The following is a 27,115-nucleotide window of genomic DNA, read 5'->3' as shown; positions in this document are numbered from 1 at the left end:
GAGCGAAGCGTCTCAGGCGGCCTGGGTGGGCGGTGGATGGGGAGTCGTGGGCCGAGAGGAACTAGGCCCGGGAAGCGCCGTCGCCGCCGTCGCCGCTCGCGTTCCGGAGGAACCTGAGGAAAAGCCCAGGCCGCGGGCCTCGCTGTCGCCCGCCAGCCTGCGGACAGGCCCGGGCGCGACTGGCCTGCTTTTGTGTAGGCCCATCTGGAGGTGGGAGCGCCGCCTGCCTGCCGGCTGAGCCCGAGGCCCGCAACCCTGCGGCGACTACCCTCCTGCGGCGCGGCCCCTCATCCCGGCGAGCACGGCGGCGGTGTGGGCCATGGATTAAGAAGGAGGCGGCGTGGGAGGAGGAAGATGGCGGCGGGCAAGAGCGGCGGCAGCGCTGGGGAGATTACTTTTCTGGAAGGTACGTCTGTTTCGGCCCTTGCGGGGAGGGTGGGGAAAACTTGGCCCCCGGGACTCGGGATATTCAGTTATCTGCGCTGGGTGGGTGTGGGGGGCGACGAAGTGCGAGGGGTGGGCAATGGCGGGGAGGGAATGTGCTGCGGACGCGCCGGGTTCGAGACCGCCGGGGCGCGGGGCTTGGCCGCCCCGGTTCGAGGAGGCGCGGGTGGGTCGGGCTGCTAGCCCGAGTTGGTGGGCGTCTTTCTGAGAGTTCGCACAGAAGTCTGACATCTAAAAAAAAAAATTTTTTTTTTTCTGGTGGTTGCCCGAGATGAGAGCAATCTGCATGGAGGTCTTGTTGGCGTTTGTGGAAAGTTTTAAATTGCTCAGGTTGTGTGGAATTGGGGGCCGAACGAGGGGCGGGGAGAGGCGCTTTGAGTCTTAAATACTCGTCGGTGTGTTTCACGGAGCTTCGGGCTTCCTTTTGCAACCGGCGTTCAGAGTAGGCCTGGCTGTGCCCGATAGTCTTAGGAAATGTTTTTACCTCACATATTTTCTAAAATAATTTATCTGGGGAAAGAGATTGAGGTTCACAGTGTCAGTTTTCAGACAGTCACTAACGCTAATAGACAAAGTTTGGGTGTTTCCAATTTAATTCACTTGTGAGGAAAAGTTGAAACATTTACTGTGACTCCACTAGTCCTAAGAAAAACTGTTTTTGTTGGGGATGGTGTTAGTGGGTGACTATATTGGCTTTTGCCGGTGTATGTAAAGACCCCCAGAGTACGTCTAAATTTCATTTTAATTGTGGACCAAGAACTTAAATGTTCATGTTACTTAATTTGACTACGGGTTCAGTGTTTACACTGGTAATTTGAATTTGTAAATATATGAAGGGAAATGAGTCTCTGCTGTGTGCAATTAATTACTCTGGATAATTTTGCGAAGTATTTTTTAATATACCATATGTCTAAGTGATAACTTTTTTAAATAACTAGAAGAAGCATTATTGAATTTTAAAAGTACGATTTAACTTTAAAAAAGAACGATCCTTTGCTGTAGCAGGCTCCATGAGAGGATATTGAGGATTGGATATGCCTTGTTTTACTGCTTTATCAACAGCATACAGTTATGGGAACACTGAGTACTCAATATTAGTCTAATGAATGAGTAAAGACTAATAGAGGTGGAGAAAATTTTTTCTTAATTCTTTCTACTTTCATATAGAAATGAAAAAGTCTTAACCTTTGGTGTGCAATTCAGCCTTAGAGGTTTTCTGGTAAGAAGATAATGCAAAAAAAAAAAAAAAAAAAAGACGTCGATAATGCTTGTGAATTTTTATGAATTCATTTCCTACTATCCATTCTAGTTTGACAGACTAGGTATCTGTCAAAAGAATGAGAGTGGTGCTTTTTGCGTTAACAAGTCATTGATATGTGTGTTATTTTTTGTTTTGTTTTGAAGTAGGAAATTGAAAAGATGACTTATAGATATTAATTTAGTGTACAGATTATACTTTTGTGCCAAAGTAAGTTTCTGGCTTCTATAGGCTTCTGATTCACTTTAAGTTCTTATTGGGTGAACATAGGGAGGATAAAAAGAACACAAAAATAACATGTAACAGAGCTAATGTGAATTTCAAACTATTGATTTTAGTTTATTCTAACTTAAGGTGAGATTAATGAGAGTTTACCTTATCTCAGTCAACATTGTCACAAAAAAAGTGAATGGTAACTTTCTGAGCATAAGGGAAAAGAATGATTTTATGAAAACTCATAACCAGTTTTCATAGAGTTTTGAATCTTTCTAAATAAATATTATTTAGTCCTACTTCTAATGCCAGTAGTAGTGGTACTAATTTTCCATGATTCTTTTGGTTTCTTCCACTTTTAGTAATAAAATATTCCACTATAATTTGCATATATTTTGTACTGTCATGTTTATAAGATATCTAAATGTTTCCCCACTGGTTTTTAATGTTAAAATATCTACATATTACACTTGGTGTTCTCTCCAACAGAGTTCTTGAAAAACTAAAGTAGGTTTTCATTCACTCATCAAATATTTATAGTAGCTTACTCTGTTAGGCACTGTTTCAAGGTGAATATAACAGTGCATGAGATAGTTAAGGTCCCTGCCTTCATAGAACTTTTAATTTTAGTGGGTAAAACTGTCAGTGAACAAGTAGAAAATAATCCATTTAGAACAGTCTCTTTCATATAGTTCACTTTCTCACTTCATTCAGGTCTGCTCAGATCTGACAACCTACTTAAAGTGTCATATTGCCACATGTGCTTATGTACACATGTACAAATGTGGCATTACTTTTAGTTTTATTTTTCATGTCAGTCCTTAGCACATGATAAATTTATTTCTTCCTGTTTTTCAGTTCTTCTAAAATGTAAACTTTATACTACCATATTTGTCTTTTTATTGTCATATTTCTTGTACTACCTGAAATGTGTTTGTTGTTGATGAAATAAACCAGATTATAACAGTGTGATAAAGGCTATGGAAAAAGGTATAAAGCAGTGATGGTACAAAGCTGTTTTACAGTGTTTAAGAAAAGGAGATGCATTCTTGAGGAGGTGATGCAGACCACCTAACTATGAGACACTTCTGAGGGGATAATAGGTGTAAAGGCTCAAAGGTGATATATGGTTCCATTCATTAAATTTAAAAAGAAATTCATTATGACTGAAATGTAGCAAGCCAAGGAGAAAGTGATATAAGAGGCAAGAAATCTATTGTTCAGGCTAGTGAATTTTTCTTTCTTTCTAAGCATTGGGAATTCATTTTTAGAATTTGGGGCAATGGGGCTACCATGATATTTATGATTTTTAAAAATTAGTGACTTCTCTATATGGAATAAATTAGAAGAGCAAGAGTAAAAGTAGGGAGACAAGTTAGGAGAACATTGTAGCAGTCTAGAAGTGATGCTGGCTTGAATTATCATGGTAGCAGTGGAGATTTTGGAAAGAGACTGAAAATACATTTGTATGTAGAGTTTGTAAGACAGAATGGATTGTATATTTAGATTCAGAGCAAGGGAGGAATCAAAGAACACTCCTTAGGGTTTTAGCTTGAGGTGTTGGGAGATAATGCCATTTACTTTGGTGGAGTGGAATGAGGAGTTAGTAGCACTGCTTGGTCATTCTAAGTTTGAGGTGTTGTTTGACCTTTGCTCCAAAATATGTTTTGCTTCCTTTTAACTACTAGGTGAAATTGTATTTCCTTATGACTTTTTTTTTTTTTTTTTTTTTTTTTTTTAGGGAAAGGGAAAAGGAGACTTACTGGATACTTTTGTACTTTTTAAATTTTGTATGTTGATTATCACACTAAAATTGTATGAATTGCATTAGGCCATAGGTTGTTGAATTTATCTATTTAGCTTTCCTCTTTTTGACTCATTTCTTCTGTATTTGTTCTCTTACTGATGTGTCATAGTTTTTTCCCACTTGTGATAGATGGTTTTAAAACCAGTTTTCTCTTCATTCATTCAAGAGCTATTTGTTGAGCACCTGTTGTGTTATAGGTACTGGCCCGAGAGTCACGATATGAAAGGTGAATAAGAGAAGGGGAAATAGATAAGAGCTTTTCCAGGCAGAAGGAATAAAATAGGAGTGTGGTGTATTTGGGGAACTAAAAAAGGACATTGTGGTCCCAGCAAGAAGAATGGTGCAATATGAAGCTAAAGGGACATCATCAAATTTGCTGCAAAAAAAGTCATTGGCTATTACCTGAAGATAGTCTTAGAGAGTCAACAAATTATTAGGGAAACCAGTTAGGAGATGTTTGCAGTACAGGACAAAGATGATAGCTAGCTTGTTCTCATAAATTTTCTTCTGATATTTTCTCCCTTTTCTTTTCTGTAGGAGCTCCAACAAGTCTTTTTATCCTCATATATCATTTTTTTTTTTTTTGGTATTGTGCTTGTTGATATCTAGATTTCTTTTCTGTTGCCTTTTTTCTACCATCTGAATTGCTTTACCTCTGTTTTATCCCATTTTTTTTCTTGAAAAATTTTTTCCTACTTTCTCTTCCTAGGGTACATATTTTAATTCCTACTTGAGTTTTTTTCATTTCAAGCCTGTCTCCCTTTATGGATCTTGTCCAGTAGGTTGGAAAGATGGATTGTTAAAACTATTTCATTGTTGTCTTCTGAAAATATAAAAAATATAAAAAATGCTTCTGTCTCTTAGCCATATATGTAAATTTGGTTTAGAGCCATCAATTAGTTTGCCAGTTTTACTGGGAACAGTAAATACTTCACATTACCTCCTAAATGATTGGCATTCCATGGAGTATGAGCAAGGTCTTTTCTTTTGGCCTGTCCAGGTACTATACCTCAGTTCTTCCATTTAGTCCTCCTTTTTCTTTGTGCTCTACTTTTGGAATTACATCCTGGTGTCATTCCTTATTTATTCATTACTCAAGCATGTGTATTTCCTGATTTTATGCCAGTTGAAATGATCTTTTATTTATCATTTGATTTCATGAATTCATGAAACAGGAGAGAGTAGAACCTCACTTAGAAATGAATGTGATTTTTACTAGTTTTTCTGCATTGAGTGCATGAACTCAGAAACCAGAATGCCAAGGTTCAGCATCTAGTTCTATTGCTTTAATAACCATCTTGGGCTAAACTGAGGATAATAATTGTAGTTATTTTGTTAGTTAGCTATTTGTCACTGTGACAGAATACCTAAAATCATCCAATTTTAAAAGAGGAAGGGTTTATTTGGGCTTACAGTTTGAAGATTCAGAACATGATTGGTTGACTTCTTGCTCTTGTGCCTGTGGTGTGGTAGTACATCATGGTGGGAGTACATGACAAAGGAAGTTGCTCACCCCCTGGAAGCTGGAACATGAGAGACAGAGGAAGAAGAGGGATGGTGAACAAATATCCCCTTCAGTGGCATGTCCCCAGTGATGTAACTTCCTATCTCCTAAAGGTTTAACCACCTCCCAGTAGTGTCACAAACTAACCATCAAATCTTTAAAACATGGGCATTTGGGGGGACACTTAGCCAAACTATAATAGTTACCCCATGAGATTGCCATTGGGGTTAAATGAGTTTGTATTGAATTCTTAATGCTATTCCAGGAATATAAGCAGTATGTATTAGTTGGTATTACAGTTACTTAATTTATTCTCTTAGTAGGGAGAGAAAAGAAAAATAATTTCCCTTGCTTTCCATTCTCTTCTAACATGACTTCTCCTAATTTGATTTTTAGTTTCCATTGTTTTTCTTTCACATACTGCCTTTTCTTCTAGGTTGTTACTGATCACAATATTCTACCTTGACTGGTGTAGTGAGAAAGAGAATAAAATTATGTGTTTTGTGTTTCTGGGGTCTAAGTTTATTGTTTCTCTTGCTGAATAAAAGTATGTTGAAAATTTGAGGAACTTGAAGTATAAGGGTTATGTGACCCCAGAGCAAGTCACTGGGGAAATCATATCTGGAGCTTGGGGCCTGACTTACAGCTACAGCTTTCTTTAGCATTTCTTCTTTCTTTCTTTCCTCCCTTTCTTCCCTCATCCCTTTGTTTTTGTATTTTTCCTCTCATCTTTTCCTGCAATCCACTGGACCCCAAGTGGGGGTATTGGACAAGAGAAGGAAAAATAAAAGGTAATTATCAGGAGTTATCTTTTATTGTTAAAGCAGTACTATAAGAGGGCAAAATCAGAAAGCCACAGGTCTCTTAATGCCCAGCATCACAAAGCCAGCTAAATTTCCTTTGTGGACAAATACAGTCTGAATATTAAATGTAAAAGTTTAAATAATAGTAAACAATTCCTGAATTTTAAATTGTTCTGCATGCTGAGTAGCTTGATGAAATCTTGCATGGTCCTTCAGCATCCCCCTTGGGAAACAAATTATTCCTTTTTCTGTCTTACATAGACCATTATATACTACCTGTCCATTAGTCAGTTTGTAGCTGTCTTGGTTGTGACATTGTTGCTGTTTAGCAGCAGAGCTTGTGTTCAGTTTTACTTAATAATGACTTCAAAGTAGAAGAGTAGTGAGTATGCCAAAGAGAGGCCATATAGTTCTTCATTAAGTGAAAAGGTGAAAGTTCTTGACATTATAAGAAAAAGAAAAAAAAAAAAACAAAAACAAAAAAACCATATACTGAAGTTGCTAAGATCTAAGGTAAGAATAAATGTCCTTGAAAAAGAAAAGTTCATGCTACCTTTGCTGTAACATCTAAAACTGCATAAGTTAGGGCCCATAGTTAAGGTGGCAAAGACATTATAGAGTTTTGGGCTGTCTGTGGTTTCACATATCCACTGAGTGTCTTGAAATATATCCTTGTAGACAGGAAGGGGGTCCTGCATTTCTCAAACTTGAAAATGACAGTTCTTTGAAATCTACAAGTTTCTAAATTCTGGACAGTTTAAGAAGCTAAAGAAAGACAATCTAAAGTAGGTAACACAATTTGTGATGTTATAGACGTAAACAGCAATATAAGCAGTCATTAAGTTTAACTTTTCAATCAGGAAATGATTGAAGAAATTTCTGAAACTAGGGAAGTGTAAGTAAGAAGAAAAAAGGAAGCATGATAGAAACTTTTCCTTCCTGCACTTTTTTCTTTTGTTCAGTGATGTCTGGAGCTGTTGTTATAATCATTTTCATTACCTAATTCTTGGAAAACATGGTAACAATATTAAAATTAAATAATCTTGATATAAAGACTGTTAAATGTTCACAGTTACAACAAATTTGTACACTTAAGTCACATTACTTGGAAAGATGCAGTACATGGATGATCCATTATGAACTTCAGATTAAGGTTGTCAACTGTGTTAGTTTTTCATTACTATAATGAAATACCTGAGGTAGACTGGTTATGAAGGAAAAGACATTTGTTTAGCTCACAATTTTAGAGGTTGAAAGTACAAACATTAGAGCCAGTGAGCGTTGACAAGAATTTTTATGGAAGATTCAGAACATGTGTAGGATGAAGGATCAGATTTAAAAACTGGGAAACATGAGAGACTAGGAGATCCCACCATCCCTTTAGAGTACTTGCCCCCTGTTCTAAGGACCTAGGCTCCATGTCCACCCTGGGACCAAGTCTCTAATACCTGAACCTGTGGGGTTGAGTTGGGATACACTCACTTAAACCATATTCAAACTTTAGCAACAACATGAAGTTAAAAAAAAAAAAAAAAAAGCGTGACAGCAATTACAGAAAAAGATGGATAATTTGTATTGTATTCATTTGTCACTGAAAGCAGTGTTTCTTTCAGCCTCTGAGTGTTTGGCAACATTAGGGGTTTTTATTTCCCAGAAATTTCATGTCTTGTCAAACATTAGGACCTGTTCTCCAGTGTATCCAGTGTAGATATGGGTCTTTCAGTGCTAAAATTGAGACAGTCTCAGGCAAATTGTGATGCTTGGACACTCTACCTTGTGCCAAGTTAACAACAGTTACTTTGAAGCCATCTACGGTAGTAAGACAAGCTGTATTCTGATCTTGCCTTTGGAGGTTATTTTGGATGTATTTTGGGAGTGGGGAATGGTGTTTCAGATGAAGATGGGATTTGTTTCCTTCCTCAAAGTTTGTTTTGTAAAAATGATTTCAAAGAATATCAATAGCAATTTCATTTTGTTACAGTAGCAATTAAATTCGAGGATATTCATCAGTATTTCCTTCATAAGTTTAGGTTATCAGCTCCCCAGTCTCCTTTGTTTTCACCACTTAGTCTTCACTTGTTTCTAAAGTCTGTCTTTTAAGTTTATGATGAAAGGATCCTTTTTTTCTTGGTGAAATTGCATTTACTTCTTCAGACTTAAAAGTGTTTCTAACATTCAATTGGTCCATCTCACTGAATACTGAATTCCCCTGCCACCTGGATAATCCTTGTCCTCTCACCTTCTTGGAGCAGAAGGGACATTTTCTGGGTATGGAACATTGTGTCAACTTGAGATAATTGTCTCCTATGTAAAGGTAGAACCAGCTGTAGTACTTTAGAATAAAGTACCACTACTTGTTTCTGATCCTTAGAATGTCAAGAAAGTACTACTACTTGCTGTTTCTGATCCATAGAAGGTCAAGGACTTTCCAGTAAAACCAGCAGAGTCAAACTGCAGCCTGGCTGTTGGACTTGGACTGAACTGACTGTATGATACCCCAAAAGATCCATAGAAACCCACTGAACAGAATGAAGTAGATGATGATTTAGTGAAGAGTGAACAATTGCTGGGACCTGAGGGAAAGAATTTTGTGGATTTTGTGACTCACGGGGTCTGATTTAATTTCATTCCCACAAATATATTTCAAGGCTTCTTTTTGAGGTCATATTGAACGCTGTATTGCTATGTTATCTTTACTGAAAGGAAAAGGTTTAATAGATCACAAATTTGAAAAAGGCCCTACTGGTGATTTTTCTGCTTCATATAGCAATTGCAGGCATGCTTTGGTGACTTGACTGGTCTGGAAACTCCAAGATGGAATTAAATGTCTGACCGACTGGGTCCTTCCCTCTCCGTGCAGTCTAAAGGCCTCCTCAAGTGGGCTATGTCTATAGCAGCATACTCACACTTGGTAAATGGTGACTCCAGGGCTAAGCTTTGCCTTTGGGGAATCTTGACAGTTCTTGAGAAAGTCTGGCTCTATATAACCCTACAGAGCCACCTAAAATTGCTTTATTGAAGGGTTTCCTGACTTGCATACAGTTTGTTACTGATTTTTTTATATTCCTAGGTTGCAGAAGTTAACTTTTCTCTTAGTTGTTCTTTAGAGTTTGTTATATTTTTCATTGCTATAAAAGCTTACTCATGATAGTTTTTAAAAATTGTTAGAAAATATTTTACTTCTGTGAAATGTAAAGGATAATATGACAAACACTTAATGTTCTACATCCTGGCTTAAAGAAGAAAACATTAACAGTACAATTGCTGCTCAGGTGAACCCTTATCTTTTTATATTCTCTGGAGAGAAGTTTAATAGCTATATTCCCAGCTTTGGAAAACAGCAAATTTAATAAAAAGTCTCAAAAATTAAATTATAAGTATAATTATAAGTATATATTAAATTATAAGTACAGGAAAAAAGAACACACACATGTACACTCACTGTATATACTTATGTGTACAATATGTACAATTACATATATCCTGCATGTTTTCAGATTTATAAATCATGTCATTCTATATTTGTTCTGTGGCTTGCTTTTTCTTACAACATTAAGGGATTTAACAGTGTTAATAAAAACAGTGCTTTCATTTTCTTTGTCATGTATTATTCCAATGGTATGAATGAGTTATCAGTATTCTTAGTGTATGGGTTTCAGGACCCCACCCCACAATGCCAAAATCTTTTTTTTTTTTTTTTTTTTTTAATTTTTCTTTTGTAGTTGCAGATAGACAGAATGTCTTTATTTTATTTGTTTATTTTTATGTGGTGCTAAGGAACAAACCCAGTGCCTTACACATGCTAGGCAAGCCCTCTGCCACTGAGCTACAGCACCAGCCCCAAAATCTTTTGATATTCAAGTTCCTTATATAAAATGATATAGTATTTCGGTATAATGCGCATTCTCTGTACTTTCTAGGTTACTTGTAATACCTAATACATTGTATTTACATTGTATAACATTTAGGGAATAATGTCAAAAAAAATGTCTGTACTTGTTGAGTATAGATGCAACTTTTTTCCCAGAGATTTTCAATATGGATCATGAGGATATGGAGGGTTGAGGGTTGACTATAGTAGTTCTTATATACACTTACCTGTTTGTGGAAATTTAGGTTGTATCCAACTTTTTATTATTACATGCATTGCTACAGTAAACATTTTAGCATGTTTTATTTTGCTACTTTGGACATTTTTGTAAATTCATTTTCTTGTGCACATAAAATTTTCTTCCTAGGACAAAGATCAGCAACCTTTTTCTGTAAAGGGCCAGAAAGTATCTTACACTTTGTAGTTCATGCACTCTCTGTCACAGTTAACACTTATTAACATTCAATAGAATGCAGTCATATATAGTACAAAAGAGTATGGCTGTGTTTCAGTAAATTTTATTTATGGGCATTGACATTTTGAGATTTTCATATGTTATGGAACATTCTTCTTTTGACCCCCCCCCTGTAAAAAATGTAAAAATCCTTTTTAATCTCATGAACCTTTTTAGAACAGAGAGCAGACCAGATTTGACTGGCCCATAGTTTGCCTCACCAGGTGTATACTTTATTAAGCAATGGAATTATTGGATCCTACAACATCATTATAGGTGTTGCCAAATTGACTTCAGAGTGGTTTTAGTAGCATTCCTCCCCCCCAGCCCTTGCCCCTCGTACTGGGGATTGAGTCCAAGGGTGCTGTATCATTGAGCTTCATCTTCAGCCCTTTTTAGTTTTTATTTTGAGACAGGATTTTGCTAAGCTGCCCAGGCTGGTCTTGAACTTGTGATCCTCCTGCCCCAGCCTCTCAAGTAGCTGGGGTTATAGGTGTGTGCTGTGACACCTGTCTTCTTTAAAATCTTAAATTTTTGAAATAATATTATCTTTATAGGAAAGTGGTAAGCTAGTACAAAAATTTCTCATATATTCTTCACTTGTTTCCTGAAATGTTAACATTTACTACAACTGCTTTGTCATATTTTTTCCTTCAGATATATAGTTATATTTACATAAATATCATTTTTGGAAACCATTTGAAAGTGAATTTTGGACCCTATACAAAGCAAAAAATAAAAGAGTTGGGTATATAGCTCAATAGTAGATAACCTCTGGATTCAGTCTCTAGCTCCATACAAATAAAACAAAATATCAACTTCTGCTTCTTGTGTCAGTTTGGTAATTTGTGTCTTTATAGGTGCTTAGGTCTTTGCCTTCTTTGGTCAACTGAGTCAGTTCCTACTCATTGATCAAATTTTCACCATTTATCCCTTTTATACATCTCTCATCTACTGTTGTATCCTCTATTTTTTTTTTAGTTCTGATGGGTTTCTGCTTTTCTTTTTCCTTATATTATTGTTATTTCGGTGAAAAGTATGTAGAAAAGGGTTTAGGGATAGAGTACTTGCCTAGCATGCACCAGACTCTGGGTTTGATCCCCACCACTACAGTTGATCAGTTAGTAAATATATGTGTTTAATGTATTATTTAACTGGGATCTTTCCTTAACCTTTTTCTTTTCTTTCTCTCCTTAATTTTTTAAGCAGAGTATAGTGTACATAATTTTCCACTGATAATTACAAATGTAAACCATAATAGTTTGTGGAAACATAAAGAACTGAGGGACTTTTGAGGGTTTTAAGTTTTTATCCCTACTCCAAAATGCCTGCCCCCTTTGTTTTTATTCTTATTTTACTATGCTGGGAATCAAAGTTTTTTTTTTTTTTTTTTTTTTTTTTTTACTTTTTAGACTGAATTTTTTCCCTCATTGACAATTATTACTTTATGAAGTTGTTGTTTTTGCATTTATTTGTATGCTTTAATCTCTTGTCTACTGGTATACTGTATGATCAGGTTTTTAAGAGTTCTGTATATAAATCCCTAATTCCTTTAGTGTGTAAGGATTAGACCATCTTTTTGACTTTTGAAACAGGTTCATTTTACATTTCAATGTTTTAAAACTTTTAATTTATGAATACTTTTAAGTTTAAAGAGAAGTTTCAAAGATGATATAGTTTCTGTTTGCCTTTCACCCAGCATTCACTAATGCTGCCATCTGATATAGCCATTGTATATTTGTGAAGACTTGGAAACTTAATATCATAATACTATTACTTTAATTAGTAACTTAATTTGAATTTCACTAGTTATTCCATTAATGTTTGGTATGTGTTCTTGAGTCCATTTTGGCTTAGAATGTTTGTCATGACTTCTTTGTCTACTCAGATTTTTGACAGTTTCTTAATCTTTCCTTTTTTTCCTTAGCATTGACAGTTTTCTTTTTTGTTTGTTACTGGGGATTGAAACCAGGGATGCTCTACCACTGAGCTACATTACCAACCATTTGTTTGTTTCTTTTTTTGTTTTGAGACAGTCTTGTTAAGTTCCTTAGGGACTCGTGAAGGTGCTGAGGCTGGCCTCAAACTTGGAGTCAGTCCTCCTCCCTCAGCCTCCAGAGTTGCTGGGGATTATAGGCAGGTGCTACTGTACCCAGCACATTGACAGTTTTAGAGACTCGTATTTCATAGAATGTGCCTCAGTTTGGTTTGTCTGATTTCTCTGGTGATTAACCTGGCATTATGAGTTTTGGAGCTGAACACCAGAGAGCTGGTGTCATTTTCATCTCACTGTATTAAAGGGTATAAGCCAGAAATAAAACATATCACTGTTGATGTTGACGTTGGTTATTTATTTGACTAATGTACTGTTTGTCAGGTTTCTCCACTTTCAATTTTTTCCCCTTTCTGTTGTCTTTTTTTTTTTTTTTTTTTTTTTTAAAAAAATTATCAAGTCCAGCCCATACTCATGGGAAGGAGAATTAAGTTCTCTCTTATAGGAAGGAATATTTGCATGTTACTTGTAATTTTTCTATGAAAACTTATCCCTGTTTATTTTAATTGTGGGATTATAAATCCAGTGCTCTTTTCACTTTTTACTAAAATTGTGCCAATTTTGCTTGACTTTTGGGAGTTCTTTCAGGTTGGTTCCTCTAAGCATTTGCTATGCCCCTCCCCCATTTTGTTATTAAAGCACTTACTTGTATTCTGACACTGTAAGATGCTCTAGTTTCAATTTATATTTTTCCTGCCTCTGCCCTAAAATCGGGCATTTCTCTCCCTAAGATCCCTGATTCCTTTATTGGAGAAAATGGTATTTAAAATCCAAGATTGGATTGTGGGCATTCTTGTTGCTAACTGTGGTGTTGCTACTTCTGTACCCTCTTAGAGAACAGAGCCCTAACCATTTATACTAATGTTATATAACACATACCTTTATTTACTTCTGTCCATCTGTATGTATATACTAAATACATGAGTTCATATTGATATCACTGACTCTAATCCAGCACTAGAGATAGTTTAGCTTTCCTTTCTTGCTTGTGACTTCTTTCTCCAACAGGGAGAAATCTTGTTCTTATTATCTACTATTATTTATTTATATTTTTAACCCAATATATATGTAAAGAAGTTTCATATTTGCTCATGATAAGTTGTTTCGTGGTACTTTCGGTTGTGAAGTCATTCCTATGGGAACTGAATAATATTGCAGTGTGTGTATACATACACCATATATTATCTGTTCTGTTGGGGATAGATGTTTGGATTGTTTGCACCTTTTGATTTATTATAAATGCTTCTGTGAAAGTTGGTGCACAAGTGAGTCCACATTTTCAATTATTTTATATTTTATATGCCTAGAAGTAGAATTGCTGCATCATTCAGCTGATTGTTTAACTTATTTATTTTTTTCCTAGTGGTACACAAGGTATTGAACCCAAGTCACTTTGCCCCACTGAGCTACATCCCAGCACTTTTTTGTTTTTTTATTTTGAGACAAGGTGCCACCAACTTACTGAGTCCTGCCTCTGCTTCCAGACTTGCTGGGGTTATAGATGGGCACCACTCCACCTTGCATGGGTGTTTAAGTCTTTGAGAAACAGCCAGAGTTTTTCTACAGTGACTGTATTATTTTATATTTCCACCAGCAATGCACAGGAGTTCTAATTTTAAGACGTTCTAGCTTGCTACTTTACATTTAAAAAAAATAACAGCCATCCTAATGGGTGAGAAGTAGTTTCTCATCATGGTTTTTTTTTTTTTTTTTTTTTTTTCCCATCATGGTTTTGATTTGCATTTCCCTGATGGCTAGTAGTGCTCACATAGTTTCATGTGAGGTTTTACTTATTTTGGATTTTTTTTTTTTTTTTTTTTTTTTTAACCAGAACATTTTATTGCTTGGTCAGTCATTGAGATTTTCAATGTGAACTGGTTATTTCAGTAGCTGCCCTCTCAGGTTTTGGTATTCTTTAATGAAATCTGTGCCTTAATCTGTGATGTACAATTTTTAGGTGCCTCATTTGAATAGTCTGGGTTGTATTTTGTCTTTCAGCCTTGGCACTACATTTATGTTTTCTCTTGTGCCTAGTAGGGTAGCCACATTTGCCACAGGTCAACTTCTGAAGGTGGTAGGCCTTAGAGCAACAACAGTGGCACAGTGTGAGTATCTTAATTGTTTTCCAAGTTATGACATTCTCTTCATTATCTTGCTTTGTTTTTTGAGACCAAAGGGAAGGCTGTTTTAATTATGTACTTTTCTGGGCCATGTAGGTTGTGAAAATTCTGGCCTCAATCCTTAGTAATTATGTGCTTATGATTAGGAATTCCCTAATGGTCTTAGTTCATTTGGGCTGCTGTTAACAAAGTACCATAGACCGAGACCTTTTAATCAACAATTTTTTCATAGTTCTGGAGGATGGAAAGTCAGATCAAGGTGTCTTATCTGATAAGGTCTTGCTTTGTCATAGATGTGTTCTGTGGTGGAAGGGCAAATAAATTTTTATGTGTCTTTTTTTTTTTTTTTTAATATAAGGACAGTAATCACATTTATGTGGCTGTACCCTATACCTTCCAAAGGCCAAAGGCCCTTCCTCTTCTTTTTTTTTTTCTTAATTTTTAGTTGTAGATGGACACAATGCTTTTATTTATTTAATTTTATGTGGTGCTGAGGATGAACCCAGTGCCTCACACATGTTAGGCAAGTTCTCTACCACTGAACTACAACCCCAGCCCAGGCTCTTCCTCTTAATACCATCACCTTGGGGTTTAGGATTTCAGCATCTGAACATTTATACAATAACACTAACTATGAGGTAGACACACAGATCATTTGTTTGTCTTTAGGTCAACTTGGAACCCCAGAGCCAAGGGGCAAACATTACAATTATCTCTTATTCTTTTTTTTAGTGAGTTTCCGTTTTCTTTTTCTCCCTGCCCCCCACCCCAGTTGGAGTGTTATCCTTCAGGTTGTCATTGTGCTAAGATCCTAAAGTTATTGTCCTTGAAGCATAGACTCTAGGACATCAGGCTTTTGTTATGTGACTCCAAGACAAATACCAGATTTGGAACTTCATTTATCTTTCTGGATTTCCACTTTCTAGTTATTTATGGCTTCAGGGGGCTTCAGCTATGCACTTACAAAAATTTTTTTTTTTCTTTTAACTCATACTGAGTGTCTCTGGTGTTGTGATTTGAAGTTTTACTGGTCATCAGATATTGCCAACACAGGAAATCTTGTTTTGTTTTTCTTCTGTTAAAAACAGAGATGATGGAATTTAAGGAAAAGGCTAGAGATTTGGATAAGGCAAGCAAACTTTTTTAAAAATTAGTCATTAATTCTAGAATTGGTTATCAAGGAGACTTAAGACTGATTTTATACATTTTGTACATATTTATGTGCTTCCCCCTACTTTATTATATCTTACTAATTTGAACTTTTTTCTGTAGCAGACACATATATGGGTGACTATAAGTTACAAAAAACATTTAAATGTGTTTTCTTTTTGGAGGAAATAAGATGTAAAAAAAAAAAGCAGGAAAATTTAGAATATTCAAATAGCTTGGGAAATGCTCAAATTTGTTTTGTATTGAATAGCTCTATTTATAAATACTTATCTCAGTTTGTTTTTATTTCAGCTTTGGCTAGATCAGAGTCTAAGAGAGATGGAGGTTTTAAAAATAATTGGAGCTTTGATCATGAAGAAGAAAGTGAAGGAGATACAGATAAAGAGTAAGGATTTTTTTCCCTCAAGATACTTTGTAAGAATGAAATTTCTTATTAGAAAAATAACATTCCATGGAAAGATTTTTAAGAGTATGGTATTTACCTGAAACATTTAACTCTTAGTAACTTTAAGGAAAGGCAAAGCAATTCTTTATTGGTAAATAATTTTACTATTATATTTCTCTGTTATATTTCAGTCTTTTGAAATATATAAATATGCGAATATAATATGTATAACCTCATGATTAAAATTGATTATGCAATAGAAGTTTTGAGATTAATAAAATTATTCTTAAAGAATATTTATTCTGTTTGGGCAGCAATTTGAATAGCCACCATTTTCATGAGTAAGCCCAAATTAAGACCCTTGAATTTTTTATGAAAGTTTACGTCCTGGAGTATCTTTCTTCCCCCATCTGTGACCCTACTACTACCACATTCATTTTCATATTTCGCCTGAGAAAGCAGTGCCTTCTAAATGATAAGCACAGATATTTACAGGCAGAAGTTTATGTAGAGTGTCCATTATACTTTATTAGCACACTTGGAATAAATGCTGTGTAAAGATTTTAAGTTATGCCAGGCCTGGTGGCTCATGCCTGTAACCACAGTGGCTTACAGTGGTTTGGGAGACTGAGATAGGATGATCACAAAGACAGCCTCAGCAACTTAGTGAGGCCCTAAGCAATTTAGTGAGACCCTGTCTCTAAATAAAATACTAAAAAATGGGGCTGGGGATGTTGCTCAGTGTTTAAGCATCCCTGGGTTCTATCCCCAGTACCAAAATAGATAAAATGTTTTAAAATTTTAGTTTTAATAGTACTTTTTGCAAGTCATGAGATTTGTATTGCACATTTGATATTGTTTTCATTTCTTGATTTTATTGACCTTGTTTCCCACTGATTAAATAAATAAATTCAGATACACACGAGTATACACACAAAGTTCTACCAAAACTATAAAAATTTTTTAGAAATCTTGACACAAAAATTATTGGTTAAATATTTTAAGTGCTTTACTTCTAAGAAATAGCTCTGTTCACCATTACCCCTTTATGTGCCTTGAAGTTATATTTGAAGAAGAGCTTTGAACTGGTAAGTTTCTTAAAGTCAGTTTTTATGGTTTTGTTTTGTTTTGTCTTCTGATTAATTTTCAATTTAAATTTTTTTCTTACATTTAATATTTACATAGTTTTGAAAAAATACAACTAAATTTGAAATTAATCTGAAGAGAAACTACACTGCCTTTCAAACATTTTGGGTTTTAGCATTTAAAAAGTTAAAATACAGCCGGGCATAGTGGCACATACCTATAATCCCAGCAACTGGGGAGGCTGAGGCAGGAGGATCTCAAATTTGAAACCAGTTTTAGCAACTTGGTGACACCTATCTCAAAATAAGAAATAAAAAGGGCTGGGGATGTGGCTCAGTGGTTAGATGCCCCTGGATTCAATCCCTGGTACCCCCACACCCCCAGAAGGTAGAGTATATATATATAAAAGTAATGAAGCAAAACATTTTTTTCACTTTCATTAAAAATAACAAGGATTTTTGTTATAAATAGTTGAGCAGAATTGTCTTAAAAAATGTGTTTAATTTTTTTTGTTTGTTTTTTGTCGGAAGATTTGCCATGGTTATGTGATTTTTAAAAAAGTCTTTTAAAGTGCTGTACTATGCATTTAATTTATGAATTGTACTCTGGTTCATCATGGTCCTCAGAGGCTTTAGCTTTTTGATTATATTATGTATTGGTTTGATCTTTTCAAATCTCAGGCCAGTGATTCTCAATGGAGGGTTGATATTTCCAGGAGTGGTGAAAGTATAAATATTTCACTGCGGCAGAACCATTGAAATTAATTTTTTTCATTAGCTGTTTTTTTTTTCTTCCTTTGACAGTATGTTTCTTCCTCTGCATTTTGTTTCTTATTCTTATTCCCTAAATGTCAATCCAAGACAGAAAGGAAAAAGAATATATGAATGAGAATATATAAAATTCATTGTTTAAAAAAGAGCAAGATTTTCTGTTCATTTATGGTAGGAATCAGCAGTTCATGGCCTGTGGTTTCAATCTTGCCTGTTATCTGATTTTGTTAATAATTTTATTGGTACCCAGCCACATATGTAGTTTATGACTTATTTTCATACTGTAGTGGCAAAGATGAGTAGTTGCTACAGAACCCATACAGCCTGCAAAGTCTAAAATATTTTACTATGTGGTCCTTTATGGAAAAATTTTATGATTCTCTGGATTAGGTGAGCATAGATGATAAACCTTTTTAATTTAATTTAATGTATGAATAGTATTTGTTACTTAAGGTTTTTTCCCCCTTATTTTCTATGTAGTGGGGCAAATCTACTCAGTGTAGAAGAAGATGAGGATTCTGAAACCTCAAAAGGAAAAAAGGCAAGTGTTGCTTTTAAATTTCTTTTAAGTTATACTAAAAGTTGTTATTTTAAAAGTTTGGGTGGTTTTTTTTTTTTTTTTTTTTTTTTTTTTTTTTGGTGAGCTCCACACCTCCACTTCTCACTCCCTAGGCAAATAATATTCTTAGTTTCTTGTTCATCCCTGTGGAAATATGCATTGGTCACCTTTTTATTACAGTAACAAAATACCTGAGATAATCAACAGTGTAAGGGAAAAGGTTTATTTAGGCTCACAATTTTGGAGGATTTACACCATGATTGCTTAGCCCTGTTGCTCTGGGCCATAGGCTGCTTAATACATTGTAGCAGGAATGGAGAGTAAAGGAAGCTGCTATCTTTATGGCATCTGAGAAGCAGTGAGAGAGAAAGAGACTAGAATCCCTTTGTATTTTTTTTTTTCCCCCCCAAGGGCATACCCCCACAACCTAACTTCCTTCCACTAGGTCCTGTCTCTTAAATAATTTACCATCTCCCAGTACCACTACAGACTGTGTCTAAACCTTTAAAATATGAGCCTTTGGGGAACACTTATCCAAACAATAGCAAAATATGTTATGCATTATAAATATATATATTTCTACTCTATTTACTTACACAGTTGAGAAGATATTGTACATAGTTTTTTTGATCTTGCTTTAATTTAATCTGGAGACAATCTGTGAGAGTTTATAAAAAGCACCCTCAGTCTCTTCCCTGGATACATTGTATTCCATTGTATGGTATATGTTATTAACACATATCATCACACTGTTGGATATATACAGTTATTACAGGCTTAAATTTTTTTATTTCTTTTTTTTTTTTTTTTTTTTTTTTTTTTGCGGTGCTGGGGATTGAACCCAGGGCCTTGTGCTTGCAAGGCAAGCACTCTACCAACTGAGCTATCTCCCCAGCCCTTTATTTCTTAAAATAATGTTGAATAAAATAGCCTTCTGTATGGGTTATTTTGCACACATGCAAGCACATCTGTAGGATAAATTCCTGTAAGTAGAGCTGCTGTCTCAGAGCAGGTATATTTCTGGTTTTGTGTGTGTGTGTGCGTGTGTGGTGCCCCCCCCATACCTGCTGCTTTTTCTCTTTTTCTTTTCTTTTTCTCTCTCTCTCTCCCTGTCTCTTTCTTTTCTTTTTTCTTTCTTTCTTTCTCTGTTTTTTTTTTTTGTTTTGTGTTGCTGGGAATTAATCCAAGGCCTTGCTTTTACCAAGTGCTCTACTATTGAGCTACATCCCCAGCCTAGGACAGGTTTATTTCTAATTTTGGCATGCCTCCTTTATGCTTAGGTGGCAGTGTCTAAAAGTGTCTGTTTCCCCATACTGTCTCACAGTGTTATCAACCTTTTAATCTTTGCCAATAAAAAATAGCTTCTTAATTTTCATTTCTTTTATTGTGAAAGAAGTTGAACACCTTTACATTTGAGTAATCCATTTTTTATTAATCATCACTTAGTATTCTTTGCCAACTTTTCTATCTAGTCTTTAGAATATTATTAAGAATTTTGTTTATATTGTCTAAGACATATTATTTCCATATTTTAACTTCTCTCAAATTTAAATGCATCTTATAGCAGCATAGGCTAGTTTAATAGAAATTTTTTTTGCAGAATACTACATATTCTAATGGTGCATTTTATAGTGGTTTCTTAGCTTTCATGAAATGCAGTGTTTTGGAGAAATTCATCCATTGATGTGATACCAATTGTTAATATAGTCCTACCTTGTTTAGTGACACATTCTGAGATCTGTAGTAATTAAACAGTTTCTTCATGTGAACATTATGGAACATGCTTAAACACAAACATAGGTGTTATAGAACTCAACTTGTCCTCAGTGCTGTCAAGAGACACAATATACAGGAGATGTATGAGGTTGCTGCCAGTGTAACATAGTATACAGAAAACTTTAGGAGTATGCTGTAAAGTAATGATAAAAAATATAGTATAGTAAATATATAAGCCAATAACAGTTGTTTATTGTCAGACATTATCTACTGTACATAATTGTATGTGCTATACTTTTATTTCAGCTGTAAGCATAGTTGGTTTATTTACATCATTATTATCATAAACACTTTATTACAGCTGTGCTGTCACTAGACTATAGGGAATTTTTCAACTCCCTTATAATCTTATGGGGAGCACCATCATATATGCAATCCATCATTGACAAGAATATCTTTATGCCTTATGTAGCTGTGTTTTAATAAGTTTCTCTACCATGATTTTTTATTTATTTATTTTCTTTCTTTGCTTGTGGTAGTTGCTGCCTTGGAAAAAAATGTATTTTCTTATATCATCAAATTTATTAGTCTTTTATCTTTTATGGATTTTTTGATTAGTGTTTTGATTCCTGATGATGTTGATTTAATTACTTATTTGCTTTGTCCCATTTTAGAAATATAAAAGTTTCACATTAGTAATAGCAACATAATTACTAATAAAATTATTTAAGAATAGTTTTATTTCTTTCTTTTTGGTGGCACTCTAGGTATATCCTGCTAGAAGTATATGGTTAAACTATTGTTTTGAAGTCATTTATTGGTTGGTAATTCTATCAAATGAACAGAAAGTTCTTTTTGTTTATTTTTTCTACTTACAATTTTAAAGAATTTTTTATTTTCATTTTGATTTATTTTATAGTTATGTAAAAAAAAAACTTACATGGTTCCAGCATCACATTTTCAAAAGAAATTATATTCCAAATGTGTAGATTTTGTCCTAACTCCCCGTATCCATTTCTGTCCTCTACGGTTAATCTGCTTTTAAAATTACCTGGTTTAGCCTTCTATTATTATTTTTATCATCATCATTATTATTTCAAATATAAACATATAACACCCTTGGAGAACAATCCCCCTGGTTTGGCCTCTTGATATTTTTACTTAATAGTATATTCTATAGGTCACAGTAAAGAGATCTTTATCATTCCTTTTTTTGCTATAATACTACTACTACACGGGATGGATATACTATAGATATTCAGTTAGTCCCATATTAATAAAAAAAACATATTCCTCAGACTTTTTGCTATTATACACAGAGCTTTAATACTGACTTTTACACATATATTTTTTCTATGTCATGTATTTATGGGATAGATTCCTAGAACTGTAGTGTTTATTTCAGAGGGTGAATTTACATGTGGTTTTTATAGCTGTTGCCAAATACTTTGTTCATAGGAGTTAATATTTGATATTCTCATTGGCATTGTGTGAGAGTTTCTGTATCCCATAGCCTTGCATAGTATATGGTCAAACTTTTTGCCAATTTAGCATAATGCCTTCTTCACACTTCCTGTACTTACACTTTAATAGTATTTTGGAAACTTTTAAATTTACATTTTTCCAGAGTGAGGGATATAGCTCATTGGTGGAGTGCTTGCCTAGCATATGCAAGGTCCAGGATTTAATCCCCAGCTCTATAAGAAAGAGTTATTTACACTGAAAAACTATCGGGTTTTGCACACTGTAGATTTTGCAAACTGTAGGTTTTTCTAACTTTTAAACAACTAATTTCCCTAAAATGTAGATCAAAAAAAAAAAAAAAAGAAAGAAAGAAAGACATTTATAGGGAAAAGTAGAAGTTGCTTTATGTTATTGTTTATAGAACTTGGTCTTCCCACCCTACCCCTTGGAGTACTGGGGATTGAACCCACAGTGCTCTAACACTGAGCTATAGCCCTAGACCTTTTTATTTTGTATTTTGGGACAGTCACTAAGTTGCCTAGTCTGGGCTTGAACTTGTCATTCTTCTGTCTCAGTCTCTCCCATAACTGGAATTAGGGGTGTGTGCGACTACTCCCAGCTCTATGTTTTTTCCTGCTTGCAAATTTCTCATCATTTTTTTGAAATGTATATAATATGCTTTTATTGTGAATTTTTAGGAATTGTAATATTTTAAAGTAAAACTTGACTATCACATGGATATATCCAGTGATTACTAAAGATAATTCTAATTTGATACTATCATCTGTTATAAAATACATATACCAGCCAATATAGTGGTGCATATCTATAATCCTAATTATGCTATTATACATTAATAAAAATAATATTCATTCACTGAAATATTAAGTAAAAGTAATATTAAGGAGAGTTGCTGTCACTGAAAGGTTGTAAATTTTCTAATAGAATTGAGTCATAATTATACCATTTAAGTCAAAAATACTGTAGATTTATAATTATTAAGTTGATTAGTTAAAATAATATTACAAAGTATCTCTTAAATTGATGGGATTGTATTTTCCTTTTTTATTCATGTATTTGCTTTGCCCATGAATCAGTATTGTTAAATCAGACCTTCTGGAGCAATTTTTGTTTTTTGTTTTTCTCTGTTTATTTCTTTCCATTTTTTAAAAAATTGGTGTATTATAGTTGTGCATAATGGAGGTAGAGCAGTTTTTTTTAGAAAACTTTAGACTAAAGTGCTGAGAAATTCTGATCATACTGTAAATAGTTAAATATAGAAGTTTGTTACAGACTGTCACTCAGCTCTTTCCTTTTGAATTAAATACCAAAAATGACAGAAATTGAACATTTAAAGCAAAAATAATTTGTAATCTAGTTATGAGAGTAATTGGCTTTCCAAATTTTGGGCAAAGTTTTCATCAAGATTTGAGTGGCTAATAAATGTTACTTCTAGTCCCCACCCCCACCCCCTTTTTTAAAACCCAGGCACGCTAAGAAATAACTAGAAAAACTGAAATCTTACTAATTTTACCTTTGTTTATTTATCTCTCTCTCTCTCTCTCTTATTTTAATAATCTGGGGAATGAGCCCAGGGACCCTTGCAGGTTAGCAAATTCTCTGTCACTGAGCTACATTCCCAGTTTGGGGATGCAGTGCTTACTGTGGTTTGGCCAATACTTTTTGTAAAATATTTTATATTTTGTGGGTTTTGTATTTTCTCAAAACATTGAGATCACATGTTTAGTTCATGAAAAATATCTACATAAAATTATTTACAAGAGACTGGGATTATAGCTCAGTGGTAGAGCACTTGCGAAGGATGTGTGAGGGGCACTGGGTTCGATTCTCAGCACTGCATATAAATAAATAAAATAAAGGTCCATTGACAATTTTAGAAAATTTTAAAAAATTACTTGACAAGACCAGTTTACATAGTCACACCATTCTTTTATCTATAAAAGTCTGTTGTCATTTTTTTACTTCATTTATATATTCCGTTTATAAATGTAAATTTATAAATGTAAATTTGCATCTTCACCATAATTGTTTCACTTCGAAATTCTAAAAATACAGCATTGGTTTTGAGTTGAATTTGTTACCTGATTGTGATAAGGCACAACAGATTTCAGTCTTTAAAAAAAATATTTTTTTAAACCATGTCGTCTTTGAATTCTCTTCCCTTGATTTTTCCCAAGGAGCAATGTTTTTCTGAAGACAGGAAGTCAGTAAATGCATATTTTCTTCACTTTTGCTTTTCTGTTTTGCAGTAACTCAAAAAATCCTGCCTTGGCCTAAAATACCCAGTTTCTAACTCATTCTTCAAAGACCTTTGACAAAAAGTATATTTAAAACAAGGAAAGTCCAACATCCTACCATTAAAAATAACACACCAAAAGAGATTTCAGATACCCCAGTATTTTAATTTGTTCCTTGTAGAGATGTTTTTTTTTTTTTAGACTCTAATACAATAGAGAATTATATCTTGATTTTGTAAAGTGGAAAAACAGGCTATTGTGAAAGGGGAGATGGGAAAGAGCTATTATATCATATCTTTCTACAGATGATTTTTAGAGTAACTCAGTTTTAAGGAAATGTAAAACTGGAGATTGAGATTTAGAAGTTGATTTCCTTAAACCTATCCATGACTGTTTATTCTTTAGAAAGTTGTTGTGTATCCCAGGAGTTTACATATCCCTAGATTTTAGTAAGTAGGTTTATATGGATCCTTACTTTAAACCAAAGTAGCTGTTTTCTCTATTGAAGAAAGATTGTACTTCTGATGGAATTAGGAGAAACCTTTTATTTTTTCACAGTCTCTTGATATTTTTTTTTTTTTTTTAAATTTAACAGAATAATCGTCTCTTTGCCTTTGGGCTTGTGTAGTTTCACTGGTCCTCTATAAAAAAAACTCACATCTTAAATTTTAGCTATTATCTCCATGAATATTGCTTTTCTATATTGTTCTTTTGGGGACTTATAATAGACATGGCAGACCATTATTTTTTTCATATTCTTTATCCTGTGTTTTATGTTTTAAAAAAAGATGATCAACAAGAAAGCATCACTGTTTCATATTCTGTGTAATATCCTTGGTTCTATCTTCCAAATCACTAACTCTTCTGCTCTCTCTAATCTGCTTAATCTGCCCATTGATTTCTTTCATTTTCTTTATTTCTTTTTCCTTTTTTTCCCAAGCTACTGAGAATTGAATCTAGAGCTATAGCTCCAGCCCTTTTTTCATTTTTTATTTTTAGACAGGATGTCTGTCCCTAATTTGCCAAAGCTGGCCTTGATTTTGCAATCCTCCTGTCTCAGCTTCCAAAAAGTAGCAGGGATGATAGCAGGCATCACTTTGCTCAGCCTCTTTTCTTTTTTTACATTTCACTGATATCATTTGTAGAACTTACATTGGTTCTTTTTCAAAATTGTGTTTTTCCCCTTGGCATCTAGTGCTTTCTTTCCTGTATAAGTTTTTAATTCATTGTTGGGATTTAAATGTTTTTAAACATTTTTAATCTTTTAATATCTTTTAGGTTCTTTTATTATCTGAAAATATTATGTATTACACTTCTGTACATCTGTTCTCTCCTTAAATTGACTATGTGATGATTTTTGCACATTTAGTAGTTCCAATAAAATATTCATTATACGGTAAATATATTTTGAACACAATGTTCTAGGTGCTAGCAAACAGACAAATTTATTTTTCTTGTGGAACTTATTTTCTAGTACTTGTTTATGCTCTGTAGTTAATACAATGATTAATGTTATCATTCAGGGATTGGCAGTGAGATGAATATGGCCTGTAACTTGGTGTGTAAACTAGAATGGTTTTTACGTTTTTAAATGCTTAAAATAAAATGAATACTATTTCATAATAAGTAAGTACATAAAAATGAAATTGGTTTCCATAAAATAAAATTTTACTGTAAAGTAGCCATGCTCATTTAGGTTTTGTCTCTGACTACTTTCGTGTTATAACAAAAGATTTGTATATTTAGACAGAGTTCAGTCGATGTAGCAGTGACTGCATGACCAATGAAGCCTAAAATATTTACTCTCTGGCCCTTTACAGAAAAAGTTTGCAGACCTCTGTGCTGTTTATACTGATTAAATGTATTCTATAGGTTGATATTCAGTTTAGGGAAATAAATAGCTTCTTTGGATGGCTAGTGTATTTTATAGTACTTAATCAGACAGAATATCAGATTCTAAGTCTTTTGACAACTGTCCCCTTTATAGGGTTTTGTGAAATTTTATATGAAACTATATAATTCATATAATGCATGGCACTAGCAATCTTCCCTAATAGCTACATTTTGTTAACATTATTAAATGCAGTTATTGAATCTTTATAAATTTGTTTTTCTTTATTTGTAGTTGCATAACTGACCTCATCGAGGCCCGTGTTTTAGTTGGTTTTCTAGAAATGTAATTGTTTTGTCCTAATCCATCTGTTTTATCTGTTTGCTCTTGCTCTTATATATATATATATATATATATATATATATATATATTTTTTTTTTTTTTTTTTTTTTTTTTTTTTTTTAGCAGTACTGGGCTTTAAACCCAGGGTTGCTCTACCACTCAGCTACATCCCCATCCCTTTAAATTTTTTACTTTGAGACAGTGCCTCATGAAGTTGCTGAGGCTGACTTTGAACTTGTGATCCTCCTGCCTCAGCCTTCCAATCTGCTGGGATTACACTTATGCATCACTGTGCCTGGCTTTTAATTTTTATTTTGAGACAGGGCCTTGTTAAATTGCCCAGGCTGGCCTAATTTGTGATCTTCCTGCCTCATTCTCTTGAGTAACTAGGATATAGGTAAATGCTACCACACTTGGCCGCATATATCATTTTAATTTTGTTAACAGGAATGCTCTAATTTATAAGATAATCAGCCATAAATGACTCTGTTTTGCTTCTTTATGCCTTATTTTCTCCCCAATATTTTGAAATAGATTACCAAATTAGGAGTGCAGATAAAGTGATAGAAAATAAAAACTTTTAGGAAAAGTTAAATGTGGCAGGTATCTAAAATAGTTTATGTGTAGTGATTTAATTAATTCAGCAATTATGAATTTCCAGGCAGTTGGACCTGCATCCTGTAATTTTGTAATTGTGTAGTAAGAAAGCCTCTACAAATTTACATTCTCTGATTTTAAGGTGATTTCTTTTTTTCTTGGTGCTCTATTCCAAGTATGACAGATGGTAGGAAACTTTTTTCTAAGGGAATTTGACAATACAATAAAGAATTTTTTATGAGATATATAAAATTACTGGTTGTTTTATTGTTGACTGAAGTTACGTAATCTATAAGCAATGTATAGGCAACAAAATTGGAAAATGAAGAATTTTACTTATATAGATCATCTTGCTCTGATGGTGGACTTTGGGTTATCTATAGCTACCCCGTAGCTAGGACTTTTTACAA

General features: G+C 34.2%; 1 protein-coding gene across 10 annotated transcripts in view; it reads left to right on the top strand.

The window, feature by feature from the left end:
* Positions 1 to 265: 265 nt before the first annotated feature.
* Positions 266 to 27,115, top strand: part of SENP6 (SUMO specific peptidase 6) — a 102,379-nt gene continuing 75,529 nt past the window's right edge. For 7 of the 10 annotated variants that reach the window (XR_013765125.1, XR_013765126.1, XM_079147460.1 and 4 more), the window contains exons 1-3: positions 274 to 406; positions 15,989 to 16,082; positions 18,419 to 18,479. Coding sequence is in view for 6 of the 10 variants with exons in the window: in XM_079147460.1 (XP_079003586.1) it covers positions 355 to 406; positions 15,989 to 16,082; positions 18,419 to 18,479 (207 nt within the window). In the remaining 4 variants the exon portion in view is untranslated. Of the gene's footprint in view, positions 407 to 15,988; positions 16,083 to 18,418; positions 18,480 to 27,115 lie in introns of those variants that run through there. The other 3 variants (XM_079147463.1, XM_079147456.1, XM_079147464.1) reach the window with 3 other exon arrangements.

This window comes from Sciurus vulgaris (assembly GCF_902686455.1).
Source record: "Sciurus vulgaris genome assembly, chromosome: 7".
NCBI lineage: Eukaryota > Metazoa > Chordata > Mammalia > Rodentia > Sciuridae > Sciurus > Sciurus vulgaris.
The sequence above is the reverse complement of the archived record's forward strand: the minus strand, read 5'-3'. Positions and strand labels throughout refer to the sequence as shown.